The following is a 21,466-nucleotide window of genomic DNA, read 5'->3' as shown; positions in this document are numbered from 1 at the left end:
GCCTGGAAACAGAATACCCCCGGATGTGATCACCCAAGTCCACTTTTTCACAACAAAGGAGGCAATAATGAAGATGAACTGTCGTTTCCAGGGTCCCCGCTACAGATATATCAGGATCTAGCTACAGTGACAATGCAGAAATGTAGGACCCTCTGGCCGCTGACACTATTTCTACGGGACCAAAAAATCCGATATCGCTGGTTGTTACCAACGGCAGTCCAATTCTCCTTTAAAGGGGTCCCTCGAACGATCGCACACTTAGAAGATGTGGAAATGATCCTGAATCCTTCTTCGCAGGAAAAGAAAGACAGTGGCACGCCTGACTCCCCCGGAGCCACAGAAACCCTCCCCACCAAAACAAAAGCAAGACAAGTGGCTTGGTCAAGAGTCCAAAAGGGTTGCAATTTGAGATGATGGGCCCCCCGCAATTCTAAGCTCTGGTCCATGACAGAAACAAGAAACAAAATTAGCACAAGAATAGGCTCTACATGGTCAATGCCGAACTCCAAGGTGGATGTCACCTGAAGACCCTTGGAGAGTCCTGCAGAATGTTTGGGGCAGGAGTGTGGTGCGGGGTCCATGGTTCGGACTCTAAGCGACAGATGGCATCTACTGACCTTTTAACCCCCCTCCCCGGTCCCGTGCCCCCCGCAGCAACACCATTGGTCAACCGGGAATCTCCTCTGCAACATGTGAACTTTGTCACGCTGAATATCTAGGGCCTCAATTCGCCGGGGAAGAGAAAATCCATCTTGAAGCGACTGAAAGACCTAGAAGGAGTGGTGATATTCCTACTGGAGACCCATCTACTCCCCAGGAGGATTACTCCCGTCTCCGAAGCAGGGATTTCCCGAAGCAGTACCTGGCCTCAGACAGTTCCAAAAACTGAGGCACAGCATTCCTGGTGTCTAAGGGCACCCCATTCGAGGAATTAGACTCCATCATAGACCCGGGAGGACGCTACATAGCAGTGAAGGGAAGGCTTGTGGGCCAGCTGCACTCGCTGGTCTCGGTCTATGCCCCAAATGAAGGACAGGAGCGCTTTCTGACCTAGAAGCCATCCTCCTCCCATTCCTGGAAAGCCAGGTCATCATCAGAGGTGACTTTAATGGGGTCCCTGACGAGGACAAAAATAATATGCCTTCCCCAAGGACTACAAAATAGCTGTGGGGATTCTCCACTTGTTTAGAACCCTGGGAGTGGTGGACGCTTGGAGGGTGCTGCATCCAGGAGAAAGAGACTATACTTTCTTTTCACATGTCCACCGCACAACCTCACGCATCTATCTGCTCCTGGTTCGCCCCAACTCCTGTCCTTCACGAACAAGGTAGCCATAGCCCCGAAGGTGCTCACAGATCATGATCCTGTGGTATTGCAGATTAGATCCTGGAGCCCCTATCCGGCCTCTCGGCCACAGTGGCGCCTCTACGATCCAGTCTTGGATGATGTGGCTCTAAGAGACGAGGTGACGAAAGCAATCAAGAACTATTTTCAAGACAACCTCGCGGAAGTAACTTCCCCGCCCACGACGTGGGGTGCCATGAAGGTGGTTATCAGAGGGGTTCTGATAGCACACATGGCAGCATACAACAGGAGGAAGAAACAAACAAGAACCCAATTGGAACAGGAGATACAGACCATGGAGGAAGTACACAAAAGGGATGGACCCCGAAGGCCCACACGGCCTTACGAGTGGCCCATAACAAATTAGAGGCCCTGTACGCGGAAGAGATGGCACATACCCTGCTTTCAGTAAAACAGACTTACTATGCCAAAAGTAAGAAGGCGAATCACCTCCTAAAAGCGAAACTGGCGAAAACCAGAAAACTGAATCATATCATCGGCCTCCGAGACCGTGAAGGGATCAACCACTACGAAGAACAGAAGAAACTCCAGATAGCACAAGAGCACTTATGGAAAATATGGACAGGAGAGAGAGACCGATCGAGGCTCAGAGACAATACATCACAGAGGCCTCCCTACTCCAACTGGCCCAGGAAGACAAAGAAGCGTTGGAAGTCCAGATACAACAGGAAGAAGTGGAAGCCTTCATCAAATCACTGCAAACTCGTGCCCTGGGACCTGATTGTCTATCATCCCGATTTTATAAGCTCTTTAGTCCCCAGCTCCTGGTGCCCCTAACATCCCTGTTTAACACGTTTCGAGAAACGGGAAGTGTCAACCCCACAATGCAAAACACCTCTACAATCCTAAAACTGAAACACGGAAAGGATCTGAAGGACTGTGCCTCGTATAGGCCAATCACCCTCATGAATATCGACGCTCACATCTACTTTAAGGTGATAGCGAATCGCTTAGCCCCTCCACTCCCGCGACTGATTAACCCTGACCAAACGGGTTTCATACTAGGTAGGAAAACCAGAATTAACATCAGGAGGGCATTAAATCTGATAGAACAGGCCTTGCGGAACAGTGAAAAACTAGTGCTTCTCGCCTTAGATGCTACAAAAGCGCTTGACAGGCCATTGCTTTTGGCCCCCAGATCAGGAGAGCGATAGCTGCCAACTACTGTACCCCGAGTACCTCCCTTCAGATGAACCGGGAGCGATCGCCCCCAGTCCCTCTCATGTGTGGGACACGTCAGGGATGCCCGCTGTCACCCCTCTTATTCGCTCTCATCATGGAGCTGATGGCACAACATATACAGGGAAATGAGTCAATACAGGGCCCAAGGGTGCATGACTCGCCCCATAAGATCTCCCTATATGCCGATGATGTGCTCCTATTGATTACCAACATCATCCCCACCCTACAGGTGGCGTTACAGGAACTCTGAGCGTTTGGTCAAGTGGGGTTTGACATCATTTTTGGAAAATCAGTGTACCTGGGGGTGGGTCTCACTACTCAGGAATTAGAGGGTGATGATGGGGGGGGGCTCTGGGCTAGGCGGTTTGGGGGTCTCTGACATTTTGAGATATGCTGAGGCAGCCCAGTTGACTCATTTGCCCAAGTGGTCGTCTGAGCCTCCAACCCCAAGGTGGATGGACATAGAGCAAGCGTTAATCCCCTTGCCCCTGCGCTTCTTACCCTTTATTCTGCATCTAGCACATAAGCAATGGTCTAGTCTCCTTTCTACAACGAACCGTATGCTGAAGGTATGGGATGGGGTGCTGTGGAGGAAGAAGATTGCTAGAAGAATGGGTGCGCTCTCCCCAGTTTTTGGTAACCCCAACTTTGCCCTGGGTATCCCGCCAGGAGCGTTCAGGAGCTGGAAAGAAGGGGGGATTCTTATGCTGGGTCAGTTATTTACGGAGTGCCAGCCACGTGTGTTTGAGGAGTGCAAAAAAGAATGTAAACAACTCACGGAGAGGGACAGGTTCTCTTATGCCCAAATCTGTCACTGGATTACACACCCCGAAACTAGGGAGAAGGCCATACGACCCCTGAGCCCACACAAGACAGAGATAAGGGAGGGATATCGAAACTATACAGACTGCTGCGAAAGGCCCTTTTGTCGCTGCGTCGCCCAGAATACATGTCCCGCTGGGAGACAGACTTGGGCACGCAACTGGATGACACAGCTTGGCTGGAGATATGAGCTAGAGCCTGCGCCACCTCTAAATGTGTGACAAATAATGAGTGTTTGTTGAAAGTGCTATTCCGGTGGTATTACCCGCCAGTACAGATCCACCATTTCCAGGCTCTGTTCCCCCCTACCTGCTGGCAAAACTGTGGAGCCCAGGCCTTATACTTTAATATGTGGTGGGAATGCCCGCGGATGGAGGTCTTCTGGGGGAATATAGTGCAACTAATTCACAATATAACAGGTAGCCACTTACTGCAGTTCCCAATAACGTTGTTGCTGGGTGCTCCATGTGAGGGGATATACCCAAAAACGGGTCCCTGAGCAAAGCTAATGACTCATCTGTTGCTGGCAGCACGTATCACTACGGCCTGTTGTTGGAGAATGGTTGAGGGCCCGGACTTGGGGCCCTGGTGGGTTAAAGTTTGGGACATCTTAGTTGCTGAGAGAGTATCGGCTGCACTAGGAGGGGAAACTCCTTCAATATCACTTGGACACCCCTACTCGAATTCGATCAATCATTTCCAGCCCTGACCTTTAAGCCACGTCTGGTGAGATTTTATTTGGACAGGAATGGGGGTAATGGAGGCCGATAAAGAAGCGGGTGATGTGGACAGTTGGACACCTGAGGGGATTGGTAGGGGGGGACTGGTTATGCTTGTATGGTGTATATTGCCATAGCGAATGCTGTTTATTTACATGTGATGCTGATGCTCCAACTATGAAAACAATAAAAACAAGTTGAAAACATATATATATTTCCACTGTTAGTAACTCATCCTGGGCACATTGTGAATGTAACCAAAAAGCCTTACAGTAAAATGTTAGAAGGATATAAGTATCCTTACCACACTTCACTTTAGGGCAGTGGTCTAGAAATGATGAGGCTGGCCCCAGAAGGGGGGCCCGAGGCATTGCCAATGGGAGGGTGGAGGTGGGGTGGGCACGAGGCTCTTCATAAAGCGAGTACAGTGACTACTTTCAATAGAAAACATAAGCAGATATGACATCTGCGGGGCGGCAATACTATTTTGCTCAAGGGGGGCACAACAATATTTTTCTCATGAGGGGGGATTAGTATAAAAAGGGTTGAATACTACTGCTTTTGGGTAATGTGTGCAGTTGTAACAATGCAAGAAATCCATAAAGAGAGAAGTAGGGCCTCATTACGAGAACAGAAATAACGGTGGTAATGCAGTAGTAACTCTGTTACCACGGCATTACTGCCACATTATAGCACCCCAGTATTACAACTTTGGTGGTAAGGTGGAGGGTTTTCCTCCAGAAAAATGCTGGAGGTAAATCCTACACCTTATCGCCAAAAAACAGCACAAAAATTGGCCAAAATCCCCATGGAGTCTTAGGGATTCCAAAAGATGTGGACTTACACCACCTACCACGACTTGCAGTAAATTTGCGGGACCAAGTGGAGGTAAGGGTTATTCTGTTTGGCTGTATTTTGAACGATTTACCAATGAAATATCGCTAAACTTGTAATGAGGCTCATAGTGTCTCAGTACAGATAGTCTTAGTCTTAGGGACAGATCAGTTTTCCCATAAGAATGAGCCAAAAGCCAAGGGAAGTAAAGCAGAAGGTGTTACTTAACCTCTGTAAAGTCAGGTCAGGAGTCAAAACAAAGCAAAAAGAAAAGAGTTACCCATAGAAGTCAATGGTTCTCATTAAGAGTTTGCTGGTATCCTGCCGGTATTACCAGCGGGATACCGGCAAACTGCCCTTACCGCCACTGCAGCCCGATATTCCGGTATTACTGGGAGATTACGGGCATACTGTTAAGTTCCCATTCCCATGGAGTCCGATGGGACTCCATGGAATGCCTGAATCACTGGTTATAGAGGCCGGTAGAAGGTGAGGCCTGCTAGGAGATCCGTGGCCCCTACCGGTCCAGAAAAAAATGCCAGAGCCGGAATTACCAGCGTTTGTTCCGGACCGGCACACTTGTAATTAGGCCCTATGATAGCCAAGCAGCAAAAAGAAAATCTTTCTTAACAGTGGCACACACGTAAAAGCAGTGAGATTGTGTTTACAAGAAACTATGCAAGACAGTCATTACGAGTCTGGCGGGTAACCCTGCCGCTGCTACCGGCGGGTTGCCGCCGGACTCACAATATTTTATTGGCGCCTGATTTCCCGGTGCCACCAGCTGATTATGAGTCCGGCGGCTCAGGAAGTCAGGCGCCGGTAAATTGTAAGTACCCACTCCCATAGAGTCCCTCAGGACTCTATGGGAGTGGGGACACGGAAGCACTGGCACTGTTGTTAACGGTGCCGGTACTTTCATGACGGGTCTGCCTACTGGGGCCGCTGCGCCCGGAAGAATCAGACCTGTTGGGCACAGCCCCATGTCAGACAGACCCAAAGTTTGCTGGTCCGGAAACAAGGGTGCCGGTGAGCTTACCAGCACCCTTGTTTCCAGACCAGCAAACTCCTTGGAGTCCCAGAATGTCAAATGGGGAACATTCATTGGGACAGTTCCTTGCAACATGACATCATTCCTGCTGAAATGGTCCTGATTGTAACCTGCTCAAGCCCTGCTTGCATCTGCATTATAATAATGCTGTTTCTGTGAATTCTTGCAGATGAAAACTCAGTCTTGACGCAACTCAGTCTTGACGCAGATGTTAACTATCACAGTTAGCGCTAGGTCGGGTGCTTATTCTACTGGTGGCTGCTAGTTTATCAGCTAACCATGAAGAAATCTTATCAAGATGGCACCAGCCTGAGACCGTTACAGTCACACTTGTGGCACCTTATGCATTCATTTTGTGTGTGGTATTTTGTGTGTGCTTTCTTATCACAATTATCTTTATTTTTCAGGAAGCACAGTAGAAATATCTTTGCCATAACACACTAGTAGAGTTCCCTTATTGCTAATGACTTTAGCCTGTACGGTTGGCCAAGTTACCCATTGGCTTCCGTGTGTCTTGAACAACGATGAATATTGGGAATGGAGGCCTTTCAATGTCACAAACACAGGAGGTTACTGTCCTGTCACAGACCATGAACTGTACTCATTTAAATATCATGTTAAAATATATTGTATGTGAATCAAAAACGTACAATATTTAATCTGCCTGGTTGAATATGAAAATATATATGCAGAACAGTGATAACCTTTTATGGTGATGTCATCTGTAATTAAGGCAAGGCCCACAGCCTGATACTCTCCAGGAAAAATTACAACGGTATCTCCACAATAGCAATTGTCCAAAGCTGTGTCCAAATTATCGTGTTGCTGTAGTAGAGTGTCAGCGGGAAAATCTTTAACCTGAAGAGGAAAAGATCAACAAATAAAAAATGCATGAATATACTGAGAAAATGTGTTAGGTGCTGGCATACTTGTGAGATACTCACAATATTTAATAATTAGCGAGAGACACTTTACATATGTGTTTATGTTGTAAAATATACAATTGCAAACCTTGCCTGACAGTATGCTGGCTTATGTTCCATAAAGTAAATGTTACTCATCGTTGTAGGGCCTACTATACGCCTACTCTGTAGTGCCCATAAACCCATATAGCCCCACCGCTGTTCCTCATAATAAGAACTAATTACACTCCCCATCAAACGACGGGGAAAATGGGACAGGGAGAATTTCTGCACATTTGCTGGCACCTGCCATATCGGAATGTTTTGAAGAAACATTCGTTTTTTGCTGTACAAAATGTGCTGGTCTCGTCCCAGTGGGAGAGACCCATAATCATGGAGAGTACAGCAAGTAACGTATTTACTCCTACGTCTCGTCCCCTTTCTTTAATAATTATGTTAGACTACCAAGCAAACATCTCCATCTTTCGCAATCACATCCAGTGTCACTTCTGTCTGGAAAGCGAACCAAGTAGCCCAAGTCCTAACCATGTGAGCGTGGACACCCTTAGGAGCGGTTTTTCCATGAAGAAATTGGCCCTCATTATTAGTTTCTCGCTGGTAATTCCGGCGAGATACCAGAAAACGGACCTAACATTACCAGCACCTGAAATCCTGGAATTTCCTGGATATTGCAGGTGCCAGCAATGGCGCTAATTCCCCATTCCATGAAGTCTCATAGGACTCCACGGGGGGAATGGCTGGCATTGCTGGCACCGGTAATGCCAGTATTATCGGCACCGGTAATACCGGCTGTTTTTTGCCAGTGGGGAGTAATTTACCTCAGGTTACCCCCACCGGCAAACGTGTAGTTTGGCGGTGTAGAAAAAGTGGCGGTCACGGACTTACTGCCACTTTTTTGCTGCACTGCCAAACTAATGAGGGCCAGTCCTAAAAATGCAAACTAGTATCCAGAGCGCAATGGATACTAATGGATACAATGGATAAAACGTTTCTGCCTGGTTGCAAAACTCCAAAATTCGCAAATAGGTGTTATCTTTTCTGACATTGTTAGTCTCCCTCTGCTCTCTGAACATCAAGACAACGGAATACTCTTTTAGCCTCAAAAGGTTTGGGGAAAAATGCAAGGATCAGAATGAACTGATTGATATGATGATCCTATATTTGGTAGAAAAAACTCAGATGAGTCCACAAAGCCAACCTTTCCTTGTGGGACACTGTAAAAATCTCTAAGGCAGAACGCCTGTATTTCATGTATACGCCTGGCTGATGTAACCCTCCGTTAGGCAGAATTGTATGCAGTACCCTTTGGGAACACCACACACAATTAAGACTACAAGTGACAGTACAAATTCACCTTTGGTACAAGCCTGTACTACACAGTAAAGTGGTAGCGATGGCTGAGCAGCCAGACTTATCTTAAGAGTAAATGAGCAGTATCAATAGTTACACAAAGGACAGCAATTACTATGATTCAAACAAACACTGACTCAAGATTTCTGCGTAAAAGAATATACATTTATTTACACATCAGTTGTCAAATATTTCACTAAAGTAAAGCAGTTGAAAAATCACGTTACCAATACACTACACCGCACCCAATAGATTCTGGACAAGTTAAGCTCAAACTGATGTGTGAGCAAAATGGCACTCCAGCAATTTTAAAGGGAGGGAAAGACAAAGGTTACATAGAAATTGAGCAGCACCAACAAGTTATTTAAGCAGGGCAAACTAGAAAAAGGAACTACAATGAGGAAATCAGATTCAAGGCACCTGGCTAAAGTCAATGGAACAGAGTCTTTGCTCAGGATCACACAGTTCAGGGTAGTTCACGGTTAAGTCTTTGCCAAGAGTTCAGAACGAAGTTGGTCAGACAAAAAGTTACTTTAAAGAGTGGAGAAGGACAAGCCCTCGGATTGGCGAAAGGATTCACACACTTTCACCGCGGCTGGACGGAACGAACAACCGGATTTGAACAGTACCTGAAATGAAGAAGGCGGCTGTAGCTGAGGCGGACGTTCCTGGCAGGTCCTGCAGGTACACAGTTCCTGAAGCGACTGTCGGACTGACACGAAATAGGAAGACTGGAGGGTCCTGCATTGCCCAGGGAAGAAACCAGCAGCAGAGCAAAGCAACGAATAAAAGGTGCGCTCCTTAAAACGCAAGCAGGGTCCGCTCCTCCTGGCTATCCGGTTCACTGTAGCTCTGTACAGCAAATTCGAACAGAGAAGGGAGACCTGGCAAGCAGTTTGGTGAACTGGTTGTTCCCACCAGCTCAAGGGGAGAAGATTCCTTGAAGATCTTCCCTGTCGGAGTATAAAGATTCGGACCTGCAGCAGGGCTTCACCGGGCGGTTCAGTTGTTGTAGGGGTCCTCTTCTGTCAGCTCCTCTTCGGTTCTTTCGTTCCAGTGGCGACTCTGACTTTCAATCCCAAGAGACCTGCTTTTTATGCAGTTTTCCCCCATTCATACAGCCTGGCTGTCAATCACACAGCAGGGTGGCTGTCCCGCCGGGACTGTCACCTCAGCCAATCATGCTAGAGTGCGACATGGGTTTCCAAGGAGACCCTGTGCAGGGAGTCTCAAACCCCTCCCTCACATCCTGTCCCCCTCAGAGATTCAGGTGCCTAAGGAGGGCTTCTGTGTAGAAGCCCACGAAAGGACGGTGAACAAAGGAATCAACCCTGGTGTGCTGCGCAGAGAAGAATAAGAGAAAGACTTTTACAAAAAGAAATGGCGAATAAACCCAGCTGGAAACGTATAAAAATCTATATGGGCCATCGGATTTAAGTTTGAGGCTACTAGGATAGCCTAAAACACTACCAGGGCTATTTAAGATAACCGCGGTAGGAAATATAGGATAGTTACCACTGCCACCAGCGAAGTCTTAATGAAAAGGGAACGAAACAGTGTTCCATGAGAAACAGACAAAAAGGGATAATAATTAACCCTTTCCAGAACTCTATGTAAGATAGTTTGTACTGGGTCTGTGAGTTTAAAAAGACTAATAAAGTCAATGGCAACTTTACATGTTTCTGGGAGACAGTAGTCAGTCCCAGAAAAATGGAGTCAGAGTGGGGAAGTCTAAAAAAAGACAACCCTGTGTTACTGCACTGAAGGTGCAGTGTAACACACAGTAAAAAGATGATGCCTATGGAGTAGGTGAAGCTCCACAGTCCAAGAACACAAGAAAAGGTTAAACACACACGGCAAAACACATGTAAGAGTGGGAAAAAAGGCTCACACTCTTATCAGGTGAAAAAAATAAATCCTAGAATAAATCCTAGAAATCCAGCAAAGCTGCTGAAGGACTCAGTAGGTAAGGGAAATTAGCCATTCTGGAGATTTCTCCCTAACACCCCGCAAAAAAGCGACCTTCTCATAATTTACCAAATCTGATGTGGTCATTGGGTCAAAAGAATTTTGGTCAATGGCTTTTAAGACAAAATAGGGGTCCAACATCGCATGCAGATATTTCACGGGTGGAAACAAATGTTAAAAAGCCTTCAAAGTGATGACAGGGTTAAAGGTAGAAAAAGAGGGGTAAGGCGCACTCCTGCAGGTGCCTATAGCAACTAAATAAATGTAGGAGTCCTTTAGTACACCTGATTCTGACAGATGAAAGGTAAAGGACTTCACATTACACGTTACCAAATTACACTTTAGGAGAATAATTTTCCTCTCCAATGACCAGTAGCAACAAGCATTGGCAATGCCAATAGTGTGGGCGTTCACTGCTATTCTTTGCATTTTGCATTTATAGGCACCAGGATGCAAGGAGGAGAGTGCAAAGTTTCCAAAGGAGGATGAGATAAAGGGTGTGGGTGTGCAATAGAATGAGAAGGGGAATAGAGCAAGGGAGGAGGCCATTGGCAGAGCATGCCATCGATGATTAGCAAGAGGAAATATGACAGAGAAGGGTGAGAGGGTAAGAAATAAAGTGTGAGTGAGGATGAGAGGGTAATAGTGAGAGGGGGTAGGGTGGGATACGGAAAATAGGGTGGTGGGTGGGTGGTTAGAGAGAGTGGGGTGGGTCGGGGGTTAGAGAGAGTTGGGTGGGTGGGGGTTAGAGAGAGTGGGGGTGCAGGGGTTAGAGAAAGTGGGGGGCTTTCAGGGAGTTAGAGAGAGTGGTGGTGTGGGTTAGCGAGAGTGGGGGGGTGGAGGGGATTAGAGAGTGGGGGTGAGGATTAGAGAGAGTGGGGGGTGAGTATTAGAGAGAGTGGGGGGCGGGGGTGTTTGAGACAGTGAGGGCGGTGGGAGTCAGAGAGTGGGCGGTGGGGGTGGGTGTGGGGGTTAGAGTGAGTGGGGGGTGGGGGTTAGAGAGAGTGAGGGTTAGAGAGAGTGGTGGTTAGCGAGAGTGGGGGGATCTGTGGGGGGTTGGGGTAGAGAGCTCCATTCGTATTGATGATACTGAAAACATCTAATTTAGACCGAGTAATATTCTTAGAAGAGACTCTTAAACAGTTTGTAATTTCTTAGTATCTAACCAAATATTACCTGGGAAAGTAATTTTAAAGAACCTGCTTGGTTAAGAGGGGCATATGTGTAACCACCTTGCTGGAGGTTAACTTTCAATAGGCGCCTCACCATATATATTTGAATGTTTTTTCCATGTATACATGGAATCAAAATCAACACTCCAATAACACAAAAATACATATGAGAAGAACAAGTTACTTACCCGTGGTAACATTCTTTCGACTGGATGTTCCTCCCACGTATTCCTTATCTTTGATACATCCAAGTCTGCTTGCAGCTTGCTTCGTAAATATTTTTTCATAGAGTTGAGCGTTGCGCGGTGTGTCAAGTCATGGCCCTCGACGGCCTCCGTACTGTCCTCAGCCGTGATGTTGATGCTGGTATATGAAGCACGCGCCTTAATTAAATTCTAGTTTTTTCGCCTTATTCTGCATGCCTTGTCACCAATGGAGACCAATGTGACGTTGCAAGAAAGGAAGGTGTAAAACACAGAAATTCTTGGCAAGCGAGAAGGGAAGAATGGGAGGGCAATGAGGAATACTTGGGAGGAATATCCAGTCGAAAGAACGTTAGCACAGGTAAGTAATTTGTTCTTCGAATGGATTGTTCCTCCAATGTATTCCTCATCTTTGATACACTCCCAGAGAAGTTTGTCTTAGGAGGTGAGTGCTAAGAATTTCTATTTGTTGATGTTATGGAGGACAGCTTTGGCAAATTTTGGTCCCTCTCCTGTCAGAGTCTAGGCAATAAAATCTGCTGAATGTAAGAAGGGACAACTAAGTTACCTCTCTGCAGATGTCCTATACAGGCATCCCTCCTCCCAGAGCCAAAGAAGCAGCCCCGCCTCTAGTGGAATGCGCCCTCAAGCATTCGACAAGTCTTTCTGCGCTAGTGAGTAGCATTCAGTAATGCACATAACTATCCATCTTGAAATGGTTTGCTTTGTTACCGCCAAACCTAACCTCTGTCCTGCGTATTCTACAAAAAGTTGGTCATCCCTACGAATATAAACTGTTAGTGAAATGTAGTAACTTAACACCCTTCTAGGGTCTAACCTATGAAGCCTCTCTCCTCCTTTTGATGGATGAGGCGATGGGTAAAACGTCAGTAAGACTATACGTTGCGTTAGATGAAATTCCGACACCACTTTCAAAAGAGAAAATTAACGGACTCTCAACACTACCTTGTCCTTGAAAAAGGGCATAAAAGGTGGTTTTGAAGACAGGGCCAGCAGTTCGCTTACCCTGCAGGCAGACGTGATAGCTAACAAGAAGGCAGTCCTAAGTGTTTGCATCCTCAAAGGACACATATGTAATGGCTCGAAAGGAGCCCCCATCAGGTACTTTAACACTAAGTTCAAGTTCCATGATGGTACGATAAAAGGAGTTGGTGGAAACAAATGTGTTAGTCCTTTTAGAAACTGTATGACAAACGGCACTTTAAAGTAAGATCCCTCATCAGGAGATCTCTTAAAAATTGAAAGTGTCGCTAAGTAGCCTTTGACTGTAGCCACTTGTAACCCTGAATGGGACAAATGGAGCAAGAAAGAAAGAACAGTGGGAAATTTGCATGTGAAAGAACCCATTTTCTTTTCCCTGCACCAGCCGCGAAACTTTTTCCAACAGCAGCGGTATAGGGATGCAGTTGCTAGTCTTCTAGCCAAAAGCAACACCTCCATCCCATCTTCTGAAAGGTCTCAATCCTTCTATCTCAACCTCTCAGACACCAGGCGTGAAGATTGAGAGTCCTGATCTCTGGGTGAAGAATGCGACCTCCCTCTTGCGAGAGTAGGTCCGCTCTTTGGGGAAGACGAATTGGAAGGCAAATGGCCATTTCCAGAAGGTCTGGATACCACGTTCTCCTGGTCCGAACCAAAGCAATGAGGATCATGGTTTTCCCGAACTTCCTAAACCTCCTGATGACATGAGGAATGACGGGGACTGGTGGAAAAACTTACAACAGTCGAAACTGCCAGTCCATCACCACCGCATACCCTAGAGCTCCTCTCTGGGGAAATTTCCTGGAGCAGAGCAGTTCACATTTCTTGTTGTCACTGGCCGTGAACAGATGCACTTGAGGGATTTCTCAAAGGGCGAAGATCTCCAAAAGAACATCCGGAGATAACTCTCACTCGTGCTCAGAGCATCTGCCGCCGTGTTTTCTTCTCCAGATAGATGAACTGCCAGAAGAGAGATTCAATCTCTCAGTGCCCAGAACCAGACCTGCATTGCCTCTCTGCACAGGGGCAGTGACCCTATGCCGTCTCTCTTGTTGAGGTAGTGCATGGCCACTGTATTGTCCATCATTATTGTATTGTATTTATTTAAAAAGCGCACCAAGCCCTGAGGCATCTGGGCACATTTCTTACAGATGCAAGGCAGTGTATTTACAGTTCAACAACAAGTATATTTACAGTTACATCAAGTCATTGGTTACAATGAGCCTCAACAAGAATTATTTTACAAAGTGTTGATGGGCTAAGCAGGGGGAAAGAAATGTACAATTGCATTGGGTTATTGGAAACATTAGACATCTGTACATAGTGATAGGTAGTTAACATTAATTCTGAATTAGAAAAGTTTTTGCGTTATTTCTAAATTTGTGGAAGGACTGCTCAGCTCTAATGCTATTAGGTAATGAGCTCCAGATTTTGGCTGCTAAAACCGGGAAGCAGCTACCTGCTTAAACCAGGGGACAGTAAGGCAGTTAGATTGGAGGCATCTAGTTGGTCGATCCGAGGAGTTACATTTGAATTTGTCGCAGAGGTACCTAGGTGCTACGTTGTTTATGCATTTTAAAGTGAATAATAGTGTTTTAAGTCTAATTCTTTGACTGGTAGATAACGAGTGTACATTAAGTCTCAAATCTGAGATGTGAAGGGCTCTAGGGAAGTTGGTTGCTGACCTAAGCGCATTTTTCTGGAAGATGTGTAACTTTTTTAAGTTATATTGGTTAGTGCCTAGGTATAAGGCATTACAGTAGTCTAACTTTGATAGCACTAATGCCCTAGCTAGAGTAATGCAATTGTTAGTTGTAAAAAATGGTCTGCAAGCATTAATAAGCTTGCAGGTATAAGCTGTCGTAGAGGCAGTTGCAGTGATTTGTCTCGACAAAGAGTGAGGAGTCAGTGTAAATACCTAAGGTTTTTACATCTTTGGAGACCTTGATGTTATTGCCATCAATACTGAAGACATTAAATTGAGTATCCAGTTTATTGAGTCTGGCCTGGGTTCCTACCAGAAGCAACTCTGTCTTCTCGTCATTAAGACAGAGTCCGTGTTTAGTCATCCATGCTTGGATAATTAGGTCGATGTCATTTAGACGTTTAGAGTCTGTGTTGTAATCTCCGGTTATATGGATCAGGATATGGGTGTCGTCCGCCTAATTAGTGTAGGAGACACCAAAATGATCTAGGTCATCGAATAGGGGTTTTGTGAATATATTGTAAAGCGTCAGGGAGATGCACGAGCCCTGAAGGACCCAGCAGGTGACTTGTATAGGTGTGGCTGATGCTATAGGAGCAAACACTCTGGTAGTTCTATTATTAAGGAAGGACTGAATCCACAAGGTGGCATCATCCGAGAAATGAGACACAGATGAGAGGTGGTTGCAAAGCGTTTTGTGATCCACTAGGTCAAATGCAGCTGATAGATCTAGTAGCGGCAAGAGGGCTAAGTTACCTTTATCTTTTATAGTCTTCAATTGTGTTACTAGATCTATCAGTGCTGCTTCAGTGCTATGTCTGGGACGGAAACCAGATTAGCTGAGCCCTGGTAGGTTTTTATTTTCCAGGTGATGCTGGATCTGCAGATAAGCTGCCCTATTCAGAATCTTTAAGAGGAAAGGGACAGTTGTGATGGGTCTAGAGTTTGTTGGGGTATTTGGATCAAGGGTAGTTTTTTTTTTTAGGAGAGGTAGTACCCAGGCGTCGTTTAGGTTGGTAGGTACTGTGTTGGTTGCAAAGGACACATTTATTACGGAAGAGACAGAGGGAGCCAATTCCTTTGCAGTCTCTTTTATGATTGTTGCTGGGCAAACATCGGCCAGGCATCTGGAGGGTTTTAGACTCATAATTATGTCCTCGACATCCTTGGTTGCGAGGGGGGAGAATTTGAATAGGTCATGTCGGTCCGGAAGGGGTGATGAGTTTCAAGATGGGGTGTATTGTTAGCTAAATTTATTTTTTTCATCTCTGTTTTAGTTTGAAGGAGTTCAATTTTGTCTGAGAGAGCTTTTTGAGTATCAGTGCACCAAGTGCTATCCTTAATGCAAGAGACCGGTGGTGCGGTCGGAGATTCTAGCTCTTAGAATATACTGAATAATTCTTTCGTGTTCGACTTAACTTTGGTAATTCTGTTGTTGTAGGATTCGCATTTGGCTTGGAAGATTGCTGTTTTATAGGTGGCTGAAGCTGTTGTGAAGTTGTTTTTGTTGGTTGTTGAGGGGAGGTTTTTCCATAGGGTGCCGGCAGCTCTTTTATTCTTGCGCAGGGTTCTGAGGAGAGGGGTAAACCAAGTATTCAGGTGTGAGCAAGGTTTAGCTTTTTGCATTTTTTGTGGGGTGATTTTATTGATGGCGTTAAGTATCGTTGTGTTATACAGGTCGACTATTGAGGTTGGGTTGTCATTGGATGTAAATGAATTGATGATAGGTTGGAGTAGTAGGAGTATCTTTGTGCTGTTACGTTGCGCATGTTTCTGGAGACTCTGGGAGGCGCCACTGGTTTATCCAGGTTGGATTGATTGGTGTCCTGTACTTTGATGAGGATGAGGTGATGGTCAGGCCAAGCACAAGGCTGGTTAGCGGGGATATTGATGTCACAATTTAGGTCAGTGATCTAGTCTAATAGTCTGCCTTTATTGTGGGTAGCTTGGGAAACTCATTGCGAGAAACCTAGTTCTGCAATAGTGTTGGCGACAGCCGATGCATGGGTGTCTTTAGGGTCATGTAGTCCTAAGTTAAAGTCTCCTAGGAGCATGACTTGTGAGCCTGGTTTAGAGTTGGCTGCCAGGAGTAGTGTAATATCTTCCTCGAAGGAGCATAGAGGACCTGGAGGTCTGTACAACCTGTCTACTGTTATGGTTTGCGTGGGCGACAAAGATAGTTTTATTGTTAAGAGTTCTCCAGAAGGGAATGTTTGGATAGGGACAAGCCTAAGACCTAATGATATTTTCGCGATGAAGGCAACACCTCCACCTTTAGTAGCCATTCTGTCCTATCTAATTTTCTGAGATGGCTAGTGAGAGCAGTGGTCCGGATGTGGTTTGGAGCCACATCTCAGTGATAGCTAAGAAGTCTAGGTCATTGGTAGTTATGAGGTAATTAATGTCTATGGCATGGGCTGTTAATGATCTGGCATTGATTAATCCCCCTTTGATAAAAGAGGTTATGTTCTCTACGGCTGTTTTTTTTGCCTGGGTGTTCTTAGGTAGGCGAGCCATTTTGTGTGATGGCTTGTTGGATCTATTAAGGGGTTTCTGCTCTGTTGTCAAAGTTATGTTAGAGGTTTTAGACACTTCCCCCCGTATTGAGGGTAGGAAGGCCATCAGAGCTAATCTGATTGCACTCAGCTTTAAAAGGTTAATATGAAGTCTGGACTCAGCCTGAGACCAGTGTCCGCTAACTGAAAGATCTTTCATGTGCGCTCCCCATCCTGTGAGGGAGGCATCTGTCACAACTGTCATCTCTGGCCATGGCTGCCAAAAGGGTTCTCCTCTCATTATATTCTCCTGGCGGGCCCACCACAGGAGATCCTGGTCGACCTTTGTCGGGCTCTGGAGAAGGTCTGTCATTCTGCATGAGAATTGAGACCACTGGGATCTGAGTGAGATCTGAGAGCCCACTGAAGGGACCTCATTCTCAGATGAGCTTCTGGCGCCAGAAAAATGCAGGATGCAAAGAGGCCGTGCAACCTTAGGAAGCTGTAGGCTGTGAGATGTTGGGCACTCCGACATTTTTGGACCATCTGCGAGGGATGTTGATCCCTCAACTCGGGTAGTGAGGCTTTTCCCGAGGCTGAAATCAGGACTGCGCCAATAAATTGAAACTTTTGTGAGGATGTCAAGTGGGACGTTCTGAAGTTCAGGGAAAAGCCCAGCTTGTGAACGAAGTGGCAAGTTCGACTGAGGTGACTTGCTGCCATAAGCGTGGTGAAGATCCTCAGGGCAGAGGTGAGCCCGAATGGCAGAACCCAAAACTGACAATGAGTACCACCAACCGCGAACCTCAGGCACTGTTTGTGCTTTTATTATATGGGCATATGAAAGTAAGCATCCTGAAGATCTAATGAAACCAACCAACCGAAGTGTGCAGGAAGTGTAACGGCTGTTTGGCTATAATCCCTGCCCGTGTCCCGCTTCCCCCGCACTAGATGCTGCATGCGCAAGGAGAAGGTCTACTGAGGCAAAACGAGCAGAATAACTTTAGTCAGTATCACGTTAGGACTTATCCATTTATTATGGACTATTTGGACTTACTAATAGCTTATCGCTGACTGCCTGCAATATAACTAAAGTCCTTCTTTGCTATTGATTGCAGTGTTTTGGCGCCTGCTCCTCCCTCGCTCTGCCCACCCGCTCCCGACACCCTACTTCTGCACTGTGCCCGTGCACCCATGCGCACGCACCCGAAGTGTGCAGGAAGTGTAACGGCTGTTTGGCTGTTCGGGTGCGAGAGGCGAGACAAGCCGGTTCCGGTATTGTAGGAAGCAAATCAGTTAAATTGCTGCACTAAGCACTTCATGTGAATACTTTCAATGCCCTGTTTTTGTGTTGAACACAAACTAGAGTGAGTACGTGAAGTGTATAACCACGTGTCAGAATCAAGTTTGCTCTGCGATCTGAGCGCTCTTAGGTATTGAGTTCTGAACATTATTGAGTTCTCTCTATTTGTACATTGGGTTTGGCCCAGAGGCACTGTATGCGACTTGTGGGAAATACCAGCTAGTTAGTCTAACTGGTTTACGTGAAGACGGAACGTTGGTGTGTGTTCATTGTAGACCATAGGATAAGAATATATGATGTCCTCGAGACTGCGTAGTGGGCGAATTGTTAAAATGCCCTCACAAAAGCAATCTACAGCAGTGACAACGACTAGGAAAAATAATGAGGAATTAAAGCCAATGACTAACTCCTTATTTAATACGAGTGTTATTCTAGATAACAGTGAACACACAGGTACACCAAATGCCCCATACATCCCCTCAAATGTGGATACAATATATCATGAAGTATACTCCGCATATGCACGGGCAAAAAATGAAAAACATGCAAACCTAAGTACACAACCACAGACACAAGTTATGCTTGATCAGAATGCTGCAGGGCAGAAATCGAGAAAAAGCTAGTTGAGTATGCATGAAGATGGGGTGCCCGCATTGTTGGATGACATTGAGGAAGAACAGACATTCCCCATCGGATATTTCTATTCTTGCGCCCACAGTGTTGGTGGAACTCGAAAAGCGGTACGCTTGTCAGTAGGGCCCTCCACTCCCGTCAATGCGGCAGCAGGGAAGATTGCAAATGTGCACTTGCATTATAGTGAGGCTATCTCCCCAATTGCCCACACTAATATGGGTGACTCAAACGACAACCTGCCTGTGAATTTATGGTCAACAGCTGTCCTTGAAAATGGCCCTTCCTCCAGCAATCTCTTGATTAATGAAAAAGTTCTGTTGCCTATTAACAACCAATATCTGCTTAGTCCCTCAAAAACTGATGGCATCCCGCTTTGGGGTTTGATCTATTAAATCGATCCGAGGACATGAGGAACTTAGAGGCCTCCTACCCTGTCTTATCAAGAGTGCTTAACCTGTTAGATAGGGGCCACGATTATACCAACTACGAATTACGTGATCTGAAACCTGCCCAATTTGAGGTACTATCAAAATTAAATAAATTAGAGGGATATATCTTTGCCGAGAACTACAAACGTGAAGGTAGTTGTGTATCACCCTCCAAAACGGACATTCCTACCACGGTATCGGTAGCAACACAAACTGCTTCCATAAGAACGAATGATCAACAGACACAAAAACAGGAGGCTGGGGTACCAACTTTCAGCTTCCCACAAACATTCGCACAGACAGTAACTGAATCTTACGAGCCTGCCACTGCTCTGATATTAACACACACGCAATTGTGCCAAAAGGTGATCTTGAATAGTGAAAAAATAGATCAATTGCATTTCTTCCTTCAGGCTGAGGATGCTGAATGGGCTGTAGCACCGAAAAATGAACAACTCAGTCCTCATCCAGATGAAATCTTTCACCCTGACAGCCCTTCTGCCCTCACCATTTTGATAGAGGCCAAAGTGCAAAATGGTGAGAAACAACTGGAGGGCGACGATGCTTATGAGAAATCCAGTGTAATTGACACTGGGCTTCACTTTGCATCTAGAAAAGAAAAACGCCTCTACTTTCGTGCACTGGAAAGTAAGCCAGATCGCCAAGCTGCGCAGTAAGCAATAGGCAAAAAAAATCAAAAGAAAAAAAGAAAAACAACGCTGATGCTGAAACAAAATGAGGTGGGTAGGTCTAAACAGGCACTAAACATTCCGCCTGACATAAAACACAGCATTAACTTGGATGTACTATCCGAGGAAAGTAGAAGGGCTCTACAACTTTCTGGTGGGATGGTCAAAGATGTGACTAGCAAAGTTGTGGCGCAAAATACCCTATGTAAGGCTCCAGCATGTGACTTTAAACCTCCCTCAAAAATTGAGGTAGAGGACCAAGAGGCTAAAATAATATCAGCAAAACTAAGGGAATTTACTTCCAGTTTAACACTTCCCCAACAAACGCAGCTATCCATGTTTTATAAACCAATTGCAAACAAAAAAACTGATTTAGGGAAATCTACCTTTGATGCTATGGGGGAAGTGCCATTGAAGGTCTTTGATATACCCCACAAATCCCTTAACATTGAGCTGGCAGAGAAGTCTGGAGGGAATGCAGTTAAGACATTGAAGAAAGACAGGAATTTGGATTCGGAAATCGACCCAATTCCAGTCATGCTTGATAATGAACTTTCTGGCAAATCTCCCCTACATATGAAAAAATCGATATCTTCCTTTGAAGGGAACAATGCTACTTTGACGACCTCCTCGACTATTATGGGGTGGCTGAGCAATAGAGAAATTAATGGTGATAACCGGCTCAATCGCTCATTTATATTGCAGGCCTTCCATAAAATACCAGCCTTGAGAACCCTAAATTCAAGGGACATTGAATGGATCACACTTCCGGCGATTAATAATCATTGGATGGTGTTCCAACTTCAATCTGCAATAATAGCAGATTTAGCGTGGCAGCATGGGAGGGAACTCAAGTTGATTGCTCTAAATCTGTTTCTTTTCGACTCCATCGCTTTTAATGAAACACCTGAAGAAACTCAAAGGTTGTCAGCCACAAATGATACGGGGGCACCTCTGATTTTGGCACCCGAAGCGGCTGTGATTGCTCAAATTGCTGCCCTTTCCACTATTAGCAAAGACTGGTCATGGCTGACCTCGCTGGCGGGTACTCTAAATCCACTTGGGACCAACATTCCCACATAGTGGCAAACCATTTCTAAAGATCATTTCATGGAACTAATGAGGGTTTACTAATTTTATCACATGGGCTAAAAGTTCCATCCCCAATAAACGTATTGACATTATATCATGTCAAGAAACTATGTGTGGATATAAGTTCCAATTGCAAGGGTTTACCGCATTTCACGCGGAGGCCCTTTGAGGCCCCTGCTCCCACTGACACCTATCTAATAATTTTTATCTATCACAACCCAGTGCAGTATAAGATAGAAACAATATTTGCTAATATTTCAATAATTCTTGATGAGGTGATGGATCAGTGGCCGAAATGCAAAATACTTACAGGGGGCAATTTCAATGCAGATTGTGCAAATGCGGCCACTAGATTGTTGTGCCTGGATGGCACCGTTAATCCATCTATGGTTAGAGTATGAGGGGATCAATGGATAGAATTCTTTGGGAATTGGGAGATCTCATTTATCAATATTGATTCATTCCCAACTCAGGTTACCTGGAAGAGAGGTTTAAAAAGCTCATGCATAGATTTCTATGCCGTATCGGCT

At 45.6% G+C, this 21,466-nt stretch overlaps 1 protein-coding gene across 1 annotated transcript in view; it reads right to left on the bottom strand.

The window, feature by feature from the left end:
• SHCBP1L (SHC binding and spindle associated 1 like) overlaps positions 1-21,466 on the bottom strand; it is a 1,561,452-nt gene that overhangs the window by 379,418 nt on the left and 1,160,568 nt on the right. Inside the window, exon 7 of the mRNA XM_069635012.1 lies at positions 6,678-6,831. Within this exon, the coding sequence (XP_069491113.1) occupies positions 6,678-6,831 (154 nt within the window). The remainder of the gene's footprint in view (positions 1-6,677; positions 6,832-21,466) is intronic.

The sequence above is a fragment of the Ambystoma mexicanum genome, chromosome 1q, assembly GCF_040938575.1.
Source record: "Ambystoma mexicanum isolate Mex_15411 chromosome 1q, UKY_AmexF1_1, whole genome shotgun sequence".
NCBI classification, from domain to species: Eukaryota; Metazoa; Chordata; class Amphibia; order Caudata; family Ambystomatidae; genus Ambystoma; species Ambystoma mexicanum.
The sequence above is the reverse complement of the archived record's forward strand: the minus strand, read 5'-3'. Positions and strand labels throughout refer to the sequence as shown.